Source organism: Marmota flaviventris, chromosome 11, assembly GCF_047511675.1.
Source record: "Marmota flaviventris isolate mMarFla1 chromosome 11, mMarFla1.hap1, whole genome shotgun sequence".
Taxonomy (NCBI): domain Eukaryota; kingdom Metazoa; phylum Chordata; class Mammalia; order Rodentia; family Sciuridae; genus Marmota; species Marmota flaviventris.
Window position 1 is genome coordinate 2830150 of NC_092508.1, and position 20966 is coordinate 2851115.

Consider the following 20966-nt stretch of genomic DNA (forward strand, 5'->3'; position numbering starts at 1 on the left):
TCAGCAAGAGAATAAAACACTCACAGCATAAACTAGAACAAAGAATTACTATTGACTTATCATTAAAAAAAAAAAAATCCAGAAGGCAGAAAAATGACTTCAAATGCTAAAACTGTCAGTGGGAGGCTCAGCAGTCCACACCACGGACAGGACTCGCCATGAGGGATGCTGTCTGGATCAGGAACACCCAAGAAAGATGCACGTGCTGGGCTTGGTCCTCTGCTTGACGCTACTGGGAGGTGGTGGAAACCTTACGACATGGGCCTACAGAGAGGTCTTTGGGAAGGTGCCCTGGAGGGGACAGTGGGACCCTAGTCTCTGCTCCCAACCTCTTTGCTTCCTGGCATGAGGTGAGCAGTTCTGCGTTGCCACATGCTCTTGCCATGATATGCCACCTTGCCACAGGCCAAAAGCAATGGGACTAACCCCTCATGCACTAAAACCTCTAAAACTGTGAGCCCAAATAAACATTTTCTCTTTATAAGTTGATTTACTTCAGATATTTGTTTACAGTGACTGGAAAGCTGCCTAACACAATTAATACGCCTGCACTACAAGAACCCTCAAGGATGCTCTTCAGGCTGAAGGAAAACAACCGACGAAAACCCAGACCTATAAAAAGGAATGAGGGTCTAAGCGCTGAAGAATGTATGTGTAACATACATCTGTAGAAACATGTATACAAAATTATGTGCAAATGTTAAGAAAATAGGCTGCTTAAGCAAAGATAACACATGCTAGGTATAAAAAAAGGTTGGGACTGGGAAAGGAAATATAGCACTAAGCTTATGCCTTAAGAATTAGAAAAAGATGCTAAGTGTGGTGGGACACGCCTGCAACCCCAGTGGCTTAGGAGGCTGAGGCAAGAGGATTGCACGTTCAAAGCCAGCCTCAGCAACAGTGAGGCACTAAGCAACTCAGTGAGACCCTGTCTCTAAATAAAATACAAAATAGGCTGGGGATGTGGCTCAGGTGATTGAGTGCCCCTGCGTTCAATCCCTGGTACCTCCCCATCCAAAAAAGGAATTAGAAAAAGAGAAAAATTAAACTAAAAACATGAAGAATAAAGGAAATAACAATGATATGAGCTGAAAACAGAATAATACAGGAAAATATATGAAATCAAAAGTTGTTTTTTTAAAAGATCAACAAAATGAATCATTCTTTCACTAATCTGATCAAGAAAAAAAAATGACACAAATTCTAATACCAGGAATTAAAGGATATTAGTGCAGACTACAGAACTTCAAAGGATAAGAAGAATTAACACCCTCATACCAATACACTGGAAACTGTGGATGCACAATACCTTAAGGCACAAATCACTGAAGCTCACGCAAATAAAGAAGCTACACCACCTCATATCTACTAAAGAAACCGTATGAAACCAGGAGTGGTGGTGCACGCCTGTAATCCCAGTGGCTCGTGAGGCTGAGATAGGAGGATCCCAAGTTCAAAGCCAGCCTCAGCAACTCAGCGAGACCCTGTCTCAAAATTTAAAAAAAAGGGGCGGGGGGGGGCTAGGGATGAGGTTCAGTGGTTAGGCAGTCTGAGTTCAATCCCCATTGCCAAAAAAAAAGAAAGAAGAAACTGTTTTTATACTTAAAATCTTACTACAAACAAAACAGAACTCCAGACCTCGGTGTGCCTTCACTGGTGAATTCTACCACTTAAAGAATTTACACTAAAACTACACAGGTTTATGCAGAAACAGAGGGGAAGGGAAAATGTGCCCATTTATATCCTAAGGCCAGCATTACCATGACACCAAAACCAGACAAACCAACATAAGAACACTACAAATATCCCTCACAAATAGACGAGAAATTTCTAAGTAAAATATTAAGCATATCAAATTGAGCGATCCATCATAATGGATTAATACCACCAACACATAACTCATAATATATGGTTCATCATTTCACAAATGCAGCAGTAGTTCAACATTTAAAAAAAAATTCTGGCTATGTAATTTGCTATAAAACAGATTCATTAAAAAAAAAACCATACAGCCATTTCAATCAATGCAGAAAAAGCATTTGGCAAATCAATAGCCATTCATCATAAAGAGTCTCAACAAATTAGGAAAAGAATTCTTTAACTTCTATTAAAGTTTCTTAAAAACCCTATGTCTAACCATCTACTCCATGATGAAAAACTGGCAGGAAAATTAGAGACAAGGCAAGGAGGGTTGTGGTGCAGTGTGTTGTTGAGCATGTGTGAGGCACTGGGTTCGATTCTCAGCACCACATATAAATAAATAAAGATCCACTGACAACTAAACAATATTTAAAAACAACAACGACAACAAGGCAAGGACATCCTTCTTCTCCCCACTTCTACCCACCACTGTGCTGTAAACCTTAGGAAGTAAAGTAAGGCAAGAAAGGAAATAAAAGGATGGATGCTGAAAGCGGGGCGGGGCTAAACTCCTGGCAGAGCACTTGCCTAGCACACCAAGGCTGGGCTGGGGTGCAACACTGCCAAAATAAAAGCCTGACAGGGAGGCCTGAATCTTTGCTCACACGTGCATGAGAGTTTACACTGAAGACTGTGGAATCTCCAGCATAGCTACTAGAACTAAAAGCAGGCTGACCAAGGTTGGGAATATAGGGTTACTACACAAAAATAAATTGTATTTCTTTATAAGTTGATTTACTTCAGATAAAGACTGAAAATGGAGACATATCCGTGTTCACAGATCAGAAGATGCAATAATTCAAACGGCAATTCTTCCCAAATTGATCTACAACAAATGCAACACAGTCGCAGTCAAAATCTAAGCAGCGTTGTTTTTTTTTTTTTTGTGGCAGAACTTGATAAGCTGACTTTTATATATATATATATGTATATATATATATACACACACACACACACACAGAGGGACCAAAAATAAGCAAAAACTATGTTTAAAAAGTGAACAAAGGGGCAGAAGTCAGAAGTCAGACGATGGGATTTCTAAGACTTATTATAAAGCCACAGTTGTCAAGACAGCGTTATTTGTGTAACCTTAGACATGGAACAATGGGACAGAAGAGAGTCCAGAAATCAAGGTCAAATGATGCCAAAAAAGGTGCCAATGGGAAAAAGAAAGCCTCTTCCACAAATGGTGCTAAAGGAGCTGGACGATCTTTTGCCAAGAGGGACAGAAGCCAGACCCTTATTTGGTACAATGTGCAAAAACGCTCAAAATGGACTACAGATCTAACTAAAATTTATAGCTACAAAACTTCTCTTTTAATTTAAATAGGATCAGGAGGCTGAAACAAGAGGATCGCGAGTTCAAAGCTAGCCTCAGCAACAGTGAGGTGCTAAGCAACTCCGTAAGACCCTATTTCCAAATGAAATACAAAACAGGGCTGGAGAAGTGGCTCAGGTGATTGAGTGCCCCTGAGTTCAGTCCCTGGTACCAAAAAAAAAAAAAAGTATAAAAAAGAAGACAAGTCACTGACTAGGAAAATATTTGTAAAACACACATCTGAGAAGATATATTTAGAATAAAGAATTCTTGAAATTGTGTAAAAAGAAAAAATTAAACTAAAAAAATATGTGCTAGTTGGCCATGGTGGCGCATGCCCACCATCCCAGCAACTCAGGAGGCTGAGGCAGAAGAATCACAACTTTGAAGCGAGCCCAGGCAACTTAGTGAGACCCTGCCTCAAAAAAACAACTTCAAAGTTGTGATTCTTAGTAGTAGAGTGCTTGCCTAGCACGTGTGAGGCACTGGGTTCGATTCTCAGCCCCTCTTAAAAATAAATAAATAAAATAAAGGTATTCGTATAACTAAAAATTTTTTTAAAACATTTAAAAAACAGAAAGTGTTGGGGATGTAGCTCAGTGGTAGAGTCCCTGGATTCAATTCCCAGTACCCACTCCCCTCCCGCAAAAAAAAAAAACAAAACAAAAAAACCCAAGAGGGAAAAATAGTTGTAACAGTGACATCTTAAAAAAGGCAAATAACATAATCAAACACAACCATGTACCCATCATAATGACTAAAATTTTTAAACCAAATGCTGGTGAAAATATGGAGCAATTGGAATTCTTAAGCATTATTGGTGCAAACAGGTATAGCTACTCCACAAAAAAATAAAAATAGTTTCTTCTAAGTTAAACAGACATTTTCCTGAGTCATTGCTCCCATTCCTATACATTTTGCTAAGAAAAATGAAAACAGGTCCATAGGAAGACCCAAGAACAAATATTTACAGCAGCTTTATTCCTAACTGCCAAAAGCAGGGAATGCTCGAGTGCCCATCATACGATGAATACAACTGCAGCTCATCACACCATCAAACCTTCCACACCACAGCACGGCAACCTCAGAATCACTGTGTGAAAACTTCCTGGAAAAGGCAAGACTGTAAGGAAAGATATTAGATCAGCAAATGCCAGAGCTAGGGGTGGAGCTTTTTGCAAAAGGTGACAGACACATTATCTTGATTGAGGTGGTAGTTCTATACATGTTGGTCAAAATGCAGATCATACCTAAGAACAGAGAACTTACTATCTGTAAATTATAACTGCTAAAAAGGACATTTGAGAAATTTAAATGCTAAAAAAACTTAGCACTTAAATGGCTATGTCATTTTGGGTTTTTTATAGATAACGTACACATTTATTGGTAAACACCAGAATGTATCTTAACCGTGGCAATGAGTGCTTTTTTAAAAAAAAAATTTAATTTTATTTATTTAAATGCGGTGCAGAGAATCGAACCCAGTGCCTTATACATGCCAGGCAAGTGCACTATCGCTGAGCCCCAGCCCCAGCTCAATGAATGCCTTTTAAAACATGCTTTATATTCACTTTAGGAAGGCTGAGTGCTCCTGTAAGCTGCCTGGGAGCTGGGGACCAGGCAGGGCAGGACTCAGCTGAGAACAGGTGTGATGTGTCTGCATGGGGAAACAGGAGTCTCCCCTCAGCACCACCATAAGAAAAGCAGCATCCCACCCCTGGATTATGGAGTTCTGACAAGGAGCAAGGAAGACAGGAGTGAGTGCCTGCCTAAGAAAAGCCAGATGACACTGTGACTGACAGCTGCTGCTCTAAAGCTCAAATTGTATTCCTAGAATTCATAAGAAAAGGAGAATGCCATTTTTTTTTTTTTTTTTTTTTAAGAATTATTTGAAGGGAAAAAAACTCCAAGGCAAGGCTGTCTGTTATTCTGCAAATTTATCCCCCTCACAATGGTTATCTCCAAACTAAAATTTTAAGAATTTTTCTAAAAAGAGCCAAGGATGAATGCCAGACATGGTGATGCATGCCTATGATCTCAGCAACTCGGGAGACTGAGGCCAGAAACTCATGAGTTCAAGGCCAACCTCAGCAACTCAGCAAGGCCCTCAGTAACTTATCAAGACCCTGCAGGAACTGAGACCAGCTTACCATTCAAAAATCACTATGTATAACTCACCAAATAAGTGTAAAACAGAGGAGAAAAACCACAGGATCATCTCAATTGATGCTGAAAAAATTAAACACATATTTATGATTTTAAAAACCTCTCAAAAAAAACAATATGCCTGAGAGACCAACATATATAAAAAACCTAAGCCAACATCATATTTAATGACTCATAAACCTGTGCCCCTAGGATCATAAAGATGACAGATGCATGTCCTCACTACTTCTATTCAACACTGTACTGGAAATCATGACAAAGGTACCAAGAAAAAGAATCAAAAGGCATACATACTGATAAAGAAGTAAAAATCTTTTTATTTACAGATACAATAACCATGGAAATTCAAAGAATATATCAAAAAGCTACTAAAACTAACAAACAGGAAGATCAAATGATACATGATCAATATATTTAAAAATCAATTATATATAGTAAAGATTAAAACTTTAAATTAAAAAACCTATTTATAATAGCCTCAAAAACACAAAATACTTAGGTTCAACAAAAATTCGCAAGACACAGAAAACTATAAAATAGCAGTGTCCCGTTTTCATTGCTGATACTGTAATTTGAAGTTTTTCTCATGATGATGTGAACTATGGTTTATCCAGTTAATTTCTGCAGAGAACTAGTATTTGCTGTTCTTGTTTGCCTATTTCATTCATTTCTATTATTTAATATTTCCTTCCTTATACTTTGGATTTAACTACTCTTTTTCTTCTAGATCATCATTTGAAGTGTTTTAGAAAGCAGTGTTGTCTGAAATGTGATCTTCTTTTACCGAGCATAAGCTTTTGAGCTTCACCTCTGTTGCTGCAGCCATAAGCATTCTACATGGTTTCTTGTTTTATTTTTTACTTTTGTTTTGGGTACTGGGGATTTGAACCCAGGGGCACTTTACCACTGAGCTACATCTCTGTTCTTTTTATTTTGAGACCAGGGTCTTGCCAAGTAGCTGAGGGTCTCACTGAGCTGCAGAGACTGGCCTCGACCTTTTGATCCTCTTGCCTTAGGAGGATCAAAGTCCTGCTTCCCAAGTTGCTGGGATCATGGGTGTGTGCCATGCCCAGCTAGCAGTTTTACATCTTTTTAGTGATGAGTTGTATTCTATTGTAGGAACGTATATTAATTTACTCACCTATTCACAAGGAAAAAACTGTTGTGTTGCTTCCACTTTGGGATCATTATGCATAAAGTGCTACAGAATTTTGTGCACACATTTCTGTGTGTTTTATTTCTCCTAGGTAAATATCTAGCAGTAGAATCACTAACTCACGTAGTAAGAGTATAAAGATAACCATTTTGCAGGAGATGATTCTGAAGAGAAATCAACTTCTTTTCCACAAAGCTTCCCAGAGAAAAACATAGGAGAATATATTTCCAACCTTGGGACAAGCAAATATTTCTTGGACAGCACACGAAGAACACAAACCATTAATTTTTTCTGAAAAACTTCCCATCATTAAAGTTAAAATTTTCTCAATAAAAGAGCACTGAAAAATAGGCATAAGTTACAGAACAGGAGAGAACTTTCCTAGCTCACGTCTGACAGAGGACACATGCTCTGGTCACAGACAGAACTGTCACAAAATAAGATCAAAAATGGCAAAAGACTTGGGTACTTCATAAGACAGACAAACGGCCCAGTCAGTAGATGAAAGGACATTCAACATGATCTGGCACTAGGAAACACGCGCGAAACCAAGGTAAGCCATGTCACACACACATGCTGAGAGGTGTGCAGAACAACTGAAACTTCTCACACGTGGCTGGTCAGTGTACAGTACAACCACAGTGGAAAGTTTTTTCAAAAGTTGAATATACATCTTCCTATGACTCAGAAATTCCACTCTTAGGCGGAACTGAAGAAGAAGGAAAAATACAACCAAAAAGGCTTGCATGAGAATGCCCACTCATTCAAACAAACGAAACTATGGTAAGAAAAACCAGAAAGAAATGTTGGGTGGTATGAAGGGCAGCAACTGGTTACAGAGAGACACAAGGAAACTGGGAGTCTTGGGAATGTTTTTCACCTTTACTGGGGTCATGGTGGCACTGGTATACACACTTTCAAACTTCCTTAAGCTGGACAGTTCAAATTAGCACATTTTACTGTTTGCAATTTTATACTATAGTAAAACTGATTTTAAAAGTAAAAAAAAAAAAATTTTTTTTTAAATCACTGTTATTTTAAAGTCTGTGTTTCCTTCAGCTGGGCCACTGAGCTGACCCAGTTTTTCAAGCTGTCCCACTAATATCCCAGAAGGCTCCATGGGAGGCCTGGGCCCATCCCCATGGTCCTGTTTGACTGACCAGGACTTTCTTTTGTTTTGTAAGCTGATGGAGAACCCCCCAACAGTCCCTTTCTTTCCTCCATCACCAAATTCTATTTCCATTTTTTTTTTCTCTGAAGAGTGTATTTATTCCTAAGCTTGAAGAATCATTCCCAAAACAAATCCATGAAAATGGTACCAAGTGGCCAGGAGCCAGACAAAGAGTTTTGAGCTGGAAACGTAGATGCAAATCTGCAGAGACCACTGAACGCCCATCTCACATGCATTCTTGAGTTTTCAGATCCAGCTGTAGGTTCATGGCTGCAAATGAGCCAGTTTTACAACTGGCATGAAATTTTACTTAGGCATGAAGTTAAAGCTTCACTGCTTAGACATATCCGTAATATTTTTGTTGTTGTTGTTTGTTTGTTTTAAGAAGTCCATGGTTCCAAAGTTTATTTTTTTAAAGAAAAACATGATACTAGAGAAGTTTTAAAAGTTGACAGACCTCTAATAACCAAAGGCAAGAGCCCCCACAGCTCTCTTATTCAATGGCCCTACAAGATCAGGTGCTACACAGTGTCAGACAGTTCAATGCAATGACAATGTCCTCAGTGTGTACTTACTACAAATATAAATGCTGAAGTAGTAAGTATTTATAGGCACCAAAATAAGTTATTTTTTTAATCTGATAAGATACTGAATACCAAAATATAATAATTATTTTCCATTTTCAAGAGTAATTATATGAACAACAAAGATGCTACCATATACGCAATTTCAATAGTCACAACATTCATGTGATTCAGTAAAAACTTTAAGTTAAAAAGCCGGAGAGGAACATTTATCTGAAGGTTAAACTTCACAGAAACCCTATTATGTGACAGAAGCCTGGAAAAATCAACCATAAAAGCAAAAGAAACCCCTGATAGCTGCTCGGGATGACCTGGAAAGGCCAGGGAGGAACTTTCACCATGAACACCCAGGTCTAGGTTCTTGGTGAAAGGAAACAATCTTGATCACTCTAAGAACTTCTGAGAAACACCACACACTACTTAAGACACAGTTCGAGGGGCTCTTAAGGGTGACCCTGAGTCACCGAGAAACCACCTGTGTGCTCAGCACCGAGTTGAACGTGGCAGAGCCCGTGATGTCGGAGGAAGGCAGCAAGGGATGGGCAGTCTTCACCAGCTCCTCACCCAGAGGCTTGCCTCACTAAGAGGCCGCTTCTAAGAACGGGCCTGGGACTTTCCTCCTACATGCATGATGGGGTACCAGACCAAGTTCACACGCATGTCCCAGAACCCTCTGCACAGCCTCTACATAGAGAAAATGCAATTTAAACACTATTAAGCACATTTTGAAATTGGGATTTCTCTTGTTATTATAAAACATCTTCCACAGCAAATAACACACCTACACAAAGTCAGGGCCAGGCTCATTATCACCCACTTAAATTCTGTATTCTCTTCCGCTTTTGTAGCTTTGACTCATTATTCCTAGTTCCTCACTCCCTTTCCATCCCCCAAATAAAATAACACCCTATGTTTCCAAGACAAAACTCCCTTCTTATTTGTTTTTTTGCGTTCTCTACCCACCTCAGCTCTAAATAACAATCTGAACTTTACATTTGCCAAATGATGCCAGAAAAATCTGTGGACTGCCTGCCCCCAAAATAGCCCTGGGTATCTAACCTCAACCAACCCCACTCCAAAAGGTCAGACCTCTTCAGCCCCCACTAACTGCCATGTTCTATCAGCAACACTTCAAGAGGACAAATATCCCTTCCCCTCTTTACCACAATCCTTGGGGTAATTCTGTCCAACGTTTCTGACTTTACAGTGAATATTTACTGACAATATTCACTTGAGGAACACCTGGCTTCCTTTGGATACTTCTTAATACTTCAGCTTCAGCTTAATCCTTAGGCAGCAAAAGTGAAAGGGGACCCAGCTGGTGAAATTCCTACTCTGGTAGGAGTTTTACAAACATCTACATGTTACTTTTCTTAGAGAAATTCTAAGAACTTAGACTTCAGGATTCTAGGACTGTCTGTGGTGAATTCCCCTTCTCCTTCCTCCTGCCACCCCACAGCAGCACAAGCTGACTGCCGCCTGCTCCAGCCCCAGCACAGCGGGCTCTGAGTCTCCTGGGGCTGCACCGCAGCTGGAAGAGCCCCCCGTCCTCCTCTCCTGCCTGGTCTGACACGGAGAGAGGTGGTGCCATGCAGGGGCAACCTGGAGAGCACACACTTACCCGGTTCTAATGAGGACAGCTGGCAAGCAGTGTTTCTGTGCACCAGGACCTGGGCCATGTGCTGTACACACGGTCTCCTCAACCCTACTGCTGTCCTATGGGATGCAGCCCATTTGATGCCTGCTCTGCAGATGAGGCTACAACATAACAAAGGCTGTGCTGCTCCAAAGAGAGGCTCATAACTGAAACCCACACATCATTTCACAGCCCACACTCCAGCATACAAAAGACTCAGTCAACATTCATTTTAGTTGTTAAGTTTATACATGGTTAATGGAGTGTAAACCAAATGCCTCAAGTTCACTTACTATGCTTTGACTACAAAGCACATGTCTTGCCTTCATATGGAATAGCAGCTAATGTCTTAACTTTAAAAAAGCTAACGGAGAAAGTTAAAGATTATAACCTTTAAACTTTTAAAAACTCGATGTTTGAAAATCATTTTATTACTGAAGTATGTAAGAATATTTATTACCTGGGATTACAGTTAGCTGAAAGCAATGAAGCTTGTTTGGATCAGGAAAATGCACTTTACAAGTACCTGCAAAAGAAACAGCACATCAGGAAAGTATGGCGTAAGCAGCAGTCTGCACGCCAAAGGCGACCTGAGCACGCAGCAAGTCCACAGTGCTGCTGATAACCCAAGATGCAAGACCCACCCTGCTGTGTGTTCCATAATTATGCCAACAGGCTCCAGCTGCAAACCAGGGGCTTTTACCATTCTTTTTCTCCTTATAGTTTTTCATGAGTTAATTCCAAATTGATATTTTCCTTCAACCTTTAAATGATCACTAAACATAGCAATCTGACTGTTACTTTCAAGAATTACACTATTTTACTTTGAAGAAACAAGGGCTGGGGTGTGGCTTGGGGGTAGAGTCTTGCTGGCATGCTCAAGGCCCTGGGTTAAACCCCAAGACAAGGAGGGGGAAAAAAGGAAAAGGAGGAGGGGAGGAAGAGGAAGAAGAAAACACCCCTGGGGAGAGTGATGTATGTAGTGAGTAAAGGCTGGTAAACACAAAAAATCTAGGAAAACTATCAGGTCAAATTTCTAATCTGCTCCCCTAGCACATAGACATACAGGCCACTGTGGTGAAGAGAAGTTGAAAATAAGTGTGCTTCCTGAGAACTGGCTCCAACTGGAGTTTACCATGACATTTTAAAAAAGAACATCTTCACAAACTAACTGGTGGCTCAGCTTGTTTTGTTGGTGAAATGATGCTCTGCGAACCTGGAGGGAACTTTCTGTGCTCAGTGGTCCCAAGCCAGAAGTGTCCTGGATCAGGACAAGGAACTTCCCCTGGGAATAGAGCCAATGCCTGCCGGTGCAGGTAAAGGGAGTTGGCTGTAGTCCACACTTGCCTCTGTCACTCACACCAACACTACTGAAGTGGTGACCATTCATGGATAAACACCCAAGGAACCAGAAAAGAAGAAATTTTCTACACTTATCTATAAACTCTGAGAATGTTAAATTCTTTAGTTCACCTACTATTTCTTGCAAGTCACTGATAATACTTAGTTTTGCAATGATATTGATTTTCAACAAAAATAGGACAATTCAAATATAAAGTCAGAAATGGCCTTTGAGACCATTCTAGTCCAACATCCTTAATTAGGACAGAGCGTTTCTATGACTAGCCCAACATCACACGTTATTAACAGAAGCAAGATTAGCTCCCAAATTAATAAGTACTTCATGACTCTCTTTCCCTATTATAGGCCTCACTTCCTTTTGGTATTTAGTGAAAGTCAGAACACTGAGAGATGACACACAGAAACTATTCAGGATTGCTGATGAGCTTTCTTCTAGAGTGAAAGACAGCTCAGCTTTGAAGAGCTTAGAGCAGTCCTAGTGGAAACAGTGCCATATTCCTTACCTTAGAAAGAAAGAAACTCGAGGTCAAAAAGTTTACAACTCTCCCCCAAATAATACATTCAGATCTGTGTACAGAATATTGGAAAAGGGCTTCATTTCCCTTAATCTTGAGAGTATAAATACCATCTTTCTTTGTGAGATATATGCAAGAAAAACAAATGAGGAAGGTGTAGGAAACAGTTCCATGATGAGCCAAGGTTGGCATCCTTTAGAATTAGCTGGAATTTCCCTCCTTTCACACTAACAAAGGTACAGATGTAGAAACGAGTCCTCTGAAGAAGAAAGGCCACCAGGAATAAAGAAATTCAAAGTGGATTAAAAGATAATGAAATGATGGGGGACAGAAATTTTAAAGCTCAAGAAAGGATAAATTCTAAAAAAAAAAAGGTTAAAAGTCAGGTTTTCTTTGAACTCAATGCAGAAACTTCATTAAACTTTTCCTCTACATGCAAACATGGGCTACCCAAAAATTCCAATATTTCAATCTATATGAAAGAGACATTTTCTACTTTTTGCAAATAGAGACATCTCTATGAACCTGCATGTACAGAGGTCCAAACTAGTTCTGAATAATTATGAAACAACACTGTCACAGGGCAAATTATTGTGTTTGCCTTTGTAAACATTTTGGAAAGATTATCAAATATAACGAAGACTTAGTACTTAAGAGTCTTCTTGGTTCCCTTCAAAACAAATGAGCTGCAGCAGGCTGTGATGGCACAGGCCTGTAATCCGGCTACCTGAGAGACTAAAGCAGGAGGTTCCCAAGTTTGAGAGCAGCCTCAGCAACACACCAAGATCCTGTCTCAAAATAAAAAATAAAAAGGGCTGGAGATGTGACTCAGTAAGAGACTGCTTACCTAGCATGTCTAATCTCCAGTACCATGCAAAAAGTCAGAGAGAAAGAGTAACAAGCTGCAGCCTTTAGAAAATACAGCTTACCTTATAAACTAATTTAAACATCCTGCCTCTGACATGATGAGGGTAGGGAGGAAGAGCAAAAAGAAGAGGCATGTAGCATGCTGTCTTTTACCAGCTATCTCAGACATTGAAATGCTTTTTTCAGTTATTTAGTTAAAATCCTAATTTAAAAAGGGGATGTGAAGTTTTGTTGTTTTGAAACTACACTCTGGTACAAACCAGCAATCTATGTAAGATTCATGTTCAAGAATAAAACAAACTGCTGGGCACAGTGGCACACGCCTATACTCTCAGCAGCTTGGGAGGGTTAGGCAGGAGGATGTCAAGTCAAAGGCCAGCCTCAGCAACTCAGCAAGGTCCTAAGCAATTTTAGCAAGGTTCAATCCCCAGTATTAAAAAAAAAAAAAAAAAAAAAGAATAAAATAAATCATTTGTAAGGGGAACTTTTTTGCAGTCTTGAATGAAAAGGAAAGTGACCTACACTCGTGAAGGCAAAGGAGAGTAAAATGGACCCATCACTAAGCTTCAAAATTTTTTTTCCAGTTGTGCTTCATCTGTCCTACACCCACACAGTTATTTACTTGTTCTCCTGGAGCATTTTAAAGCACATCATTTCATCTATAAATACTTCAGTAGGTAGAAAGTTAACTTTTTAGTAGTATCCCAAGACAAAGCCTTCAGTTCTGAGTCGAACACTTGGAGGGCAAGCAATCCAGGGACTTGCAACATTGTGACTGAGACCCAAAGTAAAAATCATTTTATGTCATAACCACTCTTCTCATCTATCTATACGTTAAAAATAACTTTTAAACACTTAGTTTATGTACTTACCCTCATAAGCTAACCACTCAAGGACTGCAGCAGGTGGCAGGGAAAATGAGCCCTTTCCTAGCCATGTCAGTGGGTTTTCACATCAATACCCCAAGTTCTCTGCAGTACTCAGCCAAAACAGGAGACCAACTTACAAAATATTTCAATAGACATCCTTACTTAAACTGTTTTTAAAGCAAGTGTGACAAAAAGCTGTAATTCAAAAACATAGTAAAATGGTCCAAGTTTTCAAACTTTGATGTTATTATGGAAATATAAAAGGTTTGGGAGGCCAGGTGCGGTGGGGCATGCCTATAATCCCAGCAGCTCAAAAGGCTAAGGCAGGAGGATTGCAAGTTCCTGTAGAACCTCAGCAACTTAGTGAGGCCCTAAGGACTTAAAGAAACCCTATCTCAAAATAAAAGATAAAAAGGCTTGGGTATGTAGCTCAGTGGTTAAGCACCACTGGGTTCAATATCTGGTACCATAAATAAATAAAGGCTTGGGAAGGAACTGATAGAAGAAAAAAGGAGAACCTGACACACACTACACACATGCAGGGCATGGTGAGTGGGCACTCCAAGGCAGGCCTGTGTGTCTGGGGCAGGAAAGACTGATCAAGGTGAAGACACTCGTGGACTATAAGCAGTACAGAAGCCCTACCTCAAACACCAAGGCAGGTCACAGACAAATACCTTCTGGACCCAAGTAGTGGTATTGTCACTAACAAAGATAGGACTGTCAGTTATTGATTAAATTTTCACAAAGTAGACTGGACATGGGACAAAATACATGTGGAAGAGATCCAAAACCTAACTCTGGTACAGCTCTGGTACACTAAGAAATCAGTCTGCATGTGAGATGTTCACAAAGACTAGACACCTCTGTACTCTTAGTAGGTCCTCTAGAAATTCTTGTACAAAATTAAAATTCATTTCTGACATACATGAAAAACAGCTTTTTTTTGCTATGCAGGGTCATTAAACATAAAACAAGCTTTCTTCATGCAATTATTTTAGAATACTTAATTTTGACTGGTGATGCTATACTTACAAGGTAAATTAGCTTCAAGGTCTGCAACCTCTGTAGAAACAAAGAGATTATGGTTAATGTTTGTCTTCAAAATGCATCAGTTCTAAATTAGCAATTTCTTCCAGAATACAAAAGAAAAAAAAAAAAACACTGAAAACACTGAAACTGGGTCTAAAGTTTTATCTCAAGCTATTTAGTTTTCAGATATACAAGGTGACTTTCAGAATGCCAACAAATTTGGACAACAAGCCTTGAAAATTCACTTTAACACAAATGCAAATCATCTTAAATAAAGAGAAATTACATGGTGACTGCAGTGTTTTTGAAAACTGTTCCACCGAGTCACAGAAGCACTCCTCTTAAAATCTGATTGACACATACAATGTGTTTACATCTTTTTTTCAGACCTGCCTCCTTGTAGCTACGGTTCTTGGTCTCAATCCTCTCCTGAGGCCTTCAACACCACAGTTCCTCTTCTATCAGTACATCACCAGGTGTGTAAGCTCAGTACCCTTCTGCAGAACAAAACTGCTTACCTCCTACCAGCCTGCTATGAAAGAGCTTACAGGACAAACCTGTACAAGGCAACGTGCCCATGCTCAACACAGTACTGTGGAATCACTATCAAGGGCAATTACACAAGAAAAAGAAAGAAGAAACATCCAACTCAGAAAAGAAGTAAAATTATCCAAGTTCACACATGACATGATTCTTTTTTTTTTAGGTATCGGGGATTGAACTCAGGGGCACTCAACCATGGAGCCACATCCCCAGCCCTATTTTGTATTTTATTTAGAGACAGGGTCTCACTGAGTTGCTTAGCACCATGCTTTTGCTGAGGTTGGCTTTGAACTTGAGATCCTCCTTCCTCAGCCTCCCAAGCCAGTGGGATTACAGGCGTGTGCCACCACGCCTGGCACACATGATTCTTTATGGCACTTAAGGTCCTAAAGACTTCACAAAAAAATCTGTTAGAAATAATAAATGGATTTGGTATTGCAAGATACAAAATCAATACACAAAAACCAGTTGTTTCCATGCACTAAAAATGAACCATCTGAAAGAGAAATCAAGAAAACAATCCCATTTAAGATAACATAAAAAATAGTAAAATAAAGGAATTAAAAAAAATTCAACGGCATATTTATAGTGAATTTAACCAAGAAGTTGAAACATCTGTATAATGAAAACTACACAATATGAATGAGAGAAACTGAAGAAGCTACAAAGAAATGGAATGATACCCTGTGCTCATATATTAGAAAAATTAATATAGTTAAAATGTCCATACTAATCAAAGCAATCTATAGATTTGATGCAATCCCTATCAAAATTTCACTGGCAGGGCTGAGGTTGTGGCTCAGTGGTAGAAACCTTGCCTAGCATGGGTAAGGCACTGGGTTCAATCCTCAGCACCACATAAAAATAAATAAATAAAATAAAGGTATTAAAAACAAAAATCAATGGCATTCCTCACAGAAATGGAAAACAATTCCAAAATTTGTCTGGAACCATAAAAACATCCAAACAGCCAAAGCTATCCTAAGAAAGAAGAACATAAGTTGAAGGCATTATATTCTAATTTCAAATTTAAAAAAGTATAGTAATCAAATAATATGATATGGCATAAAAACAGACATATAGACCAATAGAAAAAATAAAGAGTGTGAAAAATAAACCCAAGCACACAATTAATTTGCAAGGAGATCAAGACTATAGGGAGATGAAGGCCAACAAATGGTACTAGGAAGACCGGATATCCACAGGCATTAGAAGGAAAGGGGACCTTCATAACCTACAATTGCACAAAACCCAACTCAAAATGGAATAAAGCCTTCAACAGAAGACCTGAAAACATGAAACTCCAAGGGAAAATATATAAGGGCGTAAGTTCCTTGACTTGGCCTTAGCAATGAGTTTTTGTAAGTCACATCAAAAGCTCAAGCACCAAAAGCAAAAGAAGAAGAAAAAAAAAGAAAGAAAAGGAAAAAAAAGAAAAAAAAAACAAACAGGCAGGATTACATTAAAGCAAAAAGCTTCTGAATGGCAAAAAAGGCAACCCACGACTAGGGGAAAACATTTGCAGATCATGTATCTGATAAGAAATTAGAAATAAGTATTGAAAATATCTTAGGAACCCATACAACATAACAGTGAAAAAAACAACCTGAGTCAAAGACGGGCAAAGGAGTCAGTTGTGGTGGTGCATCCCTATGATCCCAGCTACTCAGAAGGCTGAAGCAAGAAGATTACAAATTTTAGGCTAGCCTCAGCAATTTAGCAAGTCCGTGTCTCAAAACAAAAACCACAGAAAGGGCTGAGGATATAGCTCAGTGGAAGAATGCTCTAGGTTCAATCCTCTGTACTTAAAAAAATAGGTGGGGGCAAAGGACTTGAACAGACATTTTAGCAAAGAAGACAGAAAAACAGCAAACACATACATAAAAAAGATGCTCGATATCACTAAACACCGAAAAATGCAAATCAAAACCACAGTGAGATATCATTTCAACCCTATGTAGAATGGCTACTACCAAGAAGACAAGACGAAACAAGTGTTGGTGAGGGTGTGAAGAAAATGTGTGGGGCCAAGTACCTGGAGGAGGCCATGTGTTGCAGTACTCCATGCACCTGTCCCCACGAAAAATAGCATGGAGATTCCCCCAAAATTAAAAATGGAATTACCACATGACCCAGCAATCCTCTTCTCAATGTATATCCAAAAGAAATGAGGTCATACCTCATGGAAATCTGTGCACCCCCACATTCACTGCAGCACTGTTCACAATAGCCAAGATACAGAAGCTGCCTGAACTGATGAATAAATTACGATATACATACATACATACCATACACATATATCACACATTTATACACACACACACACACACACGCGCGCACATTATTCAGCCTTAATAAAGAAGAACCTGTCATTGGAGACAATATGGATAAACTTAAAGGACATTATGCCAAGTGAAATAAGTCTGACATAGAAATATACTACAGATAACACTAATATGTGGAATCTAAAATAGCCGAAGAGTACAGAGAAACAAAGCAGAATAATGGTGACCGGGACTAGGAGCAAGGAAAGGGCAGTAGGAAATGGGGAGATATTCATCAACAGGTACAAAGTTGCAGTTAGAATGAATAATGTGAGATCTAATGTGACCATGTGAGGAGATGGATATGTTAATTTGCTTGACTAGTCATCATTTCAATTATGGGTGTGTGCGTGTGCGTGTGCGTATATATATATATATATATATATATATATATATATACACACACACACGTACACGCACACACACACACATCAAGGAATCATGCTTTGTAACTTAATAAATGAATTAATTACAAATCAAAAAAACTAGTCTGGTAGCTGATTGCATACCCTGCAATAAATGGGCCAAAAAGTAATCTATGCCTCAAGCAGAAAGTAAAATGGTCCTTGGCCAGGGAGATTCCTTCTAGTGTGTGTGTACGGGGTACTGATGGAGGTTTTTGAGCTGGGATTCAAAGAATAAGTAGACTTTAATCCTACAGAGGTAGGAAAAATGGATATTCCCAGCATACAAATCAGCAACGTACAAAAGCCGATAGACCTGCAGCCAGAGCAAAGGTCCACATACAGCAGCAGAGTGACGGGAAGCAAGGTAGAAGAGGGCCAAGATCATGAAGGCAGCCCAAGAAGATTTCTCAACCAGAGTTTCTAAGCTTTGCCTCCAGAGGACAATTATACAAGAGCAAAGCTGAGGCCAGATGTCTTGTGTGCTGGGCAGCAGATACCCAGCCAAGATGGGAGGCCAGGGGCCAGAGAGCACACTGAACTACAGGTATGGCAACAGAAGGTGGGGTGACGGGTCAGAGATGGTACCACGGCTTGACACAACCAGGGAAGCCCAGGATGAGAAACTTGAAAAGTCTCCAGCACAATCAGAGCCAGGGCAAGAAGCCGTGTCATAAAGAGAATGGGTAAGGTCAACAAAGAGGGGTAGGGGGAGAACTTCACCAGAAAGCAGACAGAGAGCAGGAAAAGTCATAGGTGAGAAAAAGGCCAAAAGGCAGAAGACTCAAGAATGCAATGCTTCAGGGAAAGAGGACATGTGGCCCCAGGAAAGGCCACTGGAGACATCGCAAAGAGCTGGAATACAAGGGAGATGGAAAATGGAGGGCAAGACAGGAAGAAATAAATATATGGTCAAAATGCAGGGCAAAGGGCTGGGGCTGGGGCTCAGCAGTAGCATACTTGCCTGGCACATGTGAGGTGCTGGGTTCATTTTTCAGCACCACTTATAAATAAATAAAAGTCCATCAACAACTAAAAAAAATATTAAAAAAAAAGAAAGTGCAGTGCAGCAGCAAGACTATTCCTCCAAGAAGGCAAGTGGGGAAGGGTTGCTGAGGCGAGTGGAAAGCAAGAGGCACACTGAGGATCTGGGTGTGGGAGGCCCTGGGCCTGTGGCAGCAGCTGTGCACGAACAACAGAGCCTGTGGATGGAGGCAAGTGACCATTCACGTACCTGCTCCAGGGCCCAGGAACCTGGGTGAGGCACCCAGAAAAATAGAGGGGGCAGAGGAGGAGCTAGGGTGAGGGAGAGTCCCACACTCCCCACGGTTGTCACAGCCAGTGCTTTGCCAGGGAGACCTTCTTGTCTGAGAAAAAGAGCAAAGATCTTAGCAAGGCAGGTTGTGGGGCAAAGAAACCTACCAACTGACCACCCTCTGGCTGGGGCTGGGAAGGCAACCAATTCTGTCTAAGCCCGCCCTCTTGGCAGTTATGGAACATCCAAAGTATTCACTTAAAACAGCATGATGGTAAGCTAAGAAAGATTCACTGCTGAGATGTTTATAGTGACCCAACTGACCTTGAGACCTTGACCTTCAGTTGTCTTTCTGACCAGCTATTCTTGCCCTTCCTGGGGACAAGTAAGGCAGGCAGAGGGCTGAGGAAGACAGCAAAAGGATCATCCACACTAATCATTTTTAATTGTTTATCCATAAACTATGTTTCAAAGCAAATACTACAGTATTATTTATATTTTTGTTAAGAATTAATAAGAAACTGTTCTCAAGGAACCTTCCTTTGAGAGACTGATGTTGACCACAGGAATCTATCTGGCTTTCTCTCACTTCACTCTGTGGCAGTGGCCCAAGCCACCTAGGCAGAGGGACAGTCTGTCTACAGTTATGATAACTCCTGTCATTTAGTTTTGCCTTTTGAAATTTAAAAACATACCCAGAAGGTATGAATTTTTAGTGAGGGACAATGTAACAAAAGTACAAGAGTGTATAGTCTAGTGCCAGGGATGGGGAAGAGGTGCACAGGAAAGGAGGACACTGACCAATGCTAAATATAGACTGTGACACAGTGCAGCAGGAGAAGCAGGAAGGAGAGGAGCAGACATCTCAACAAATGAGCAGCACCGTGGCCAGAACCCTTCCCTCCAGGGATGATAGTGCGGACACTCCCAACAAAGGACACCATACCTCAAATAGGGATTCCCAGCCTTTGCTTGGGGAATGTTTTGCCAATTTGATTTTTCTCAACAGCTTTACTGAGGAATAATTAACACACTGTAAAATACAGCCACTTCAAACAAACAAAAACAAAAGTTCCTTTATAGTTAAAAAAAAAAAAAAAAAGAGCCACTTTAAATGATTCAGTTAATTTTTAGTAAATTTTGGATTTATGTATTTATCATCACAAGCCAATAGATATGGGGCTTCTAAAAATCCTGATACCCGAGCCCTAATGCAGACTAGTTGTATAAAAAGTTCCAGCTGAGGCCTTGGCCTCTGAATTCTTTTCATTTTCCCCAGGTTCTTAGGCCATTTGGCCTGTTATAACAAAACGTTTTACACGGATGGTCTAGGAACAGTAGACATTTATCTTCTCAGTTCTGGAGGCTGGGAAGTCTATGCTCAAGGTACCAGCAAACGTGGTATCTGACGAGAGACCACTTTCTGGCCAAAGACTGTGTCTTCATGTAGTATCCTCATAAGGTAGAAGATACAAGGCAGCTCTCTGGGGTCTCTTACAGGTCACTCACCCCTCTGTGAGAACCCCACCTTCATGAACTAATTGCCTCCCAAGGGCCCCACCTTCTAATTATACTGGTGATTAGATTTCAACAAGAACTTGGGGAGGTCACAAACATTCAGACTATAGCACCAGGTACAGAAAATGCTACTGACCATTTTGCCATGTAAAAATGTGTACAGGTAGCATTACACACATAAATGAACTTAAAGGCTGGGGTTGTGGCTCAGCAGTAGAGTACTCGCCTCGCACGTGCGAGACCCTGGGTTCAATCCTCAGCACCACATACAAAAATAAACAAGTGAAATAAAGGTGTTTGTCCAACTACAACTAAAAAATAAATAT

At 40.1% G+C, this 20966-nt stretch overlaps 1 protein-coding gene across 12 annotated transcripts in view; it reads right to left on the bottom strand.

The window, feature by feature from the left end:
- Positions 1-20966, bottom strand: part of Ube2f (ubiquitin conjugating enzyme E2 F (putative)) — a 53412-nt gene that overhangs the window by 23156 nt on the left and 9290 nt on the right. For 5 of the 12 annotated variants that reach the window (XM_027951657.2, XM_027951659.2, XM_027951651.2 and 2 more), the window contains exons 3-4: positions 14600-14629; positions 10412-10477 (exon numbers count right to left, since the gene is read on the bottom strand). The exons of 2 other annotated variants lie outside the window; for them this stretch is intronic. In XM_027951657.2, the coding sequence (XP_027807458.1) occupies positions 10412-10477; positions 14600-14629 (96 nt within the window). The remainder of the gene's footprint in view (positions 1-10411; positions 10478-14599; positions 14630-20966) is intronic. 5 more of the 12 variants (XM_071619505.1, XM_071619503.1, XM_071619504.1 and 2 more) reach the window with 2 other exon arrangements.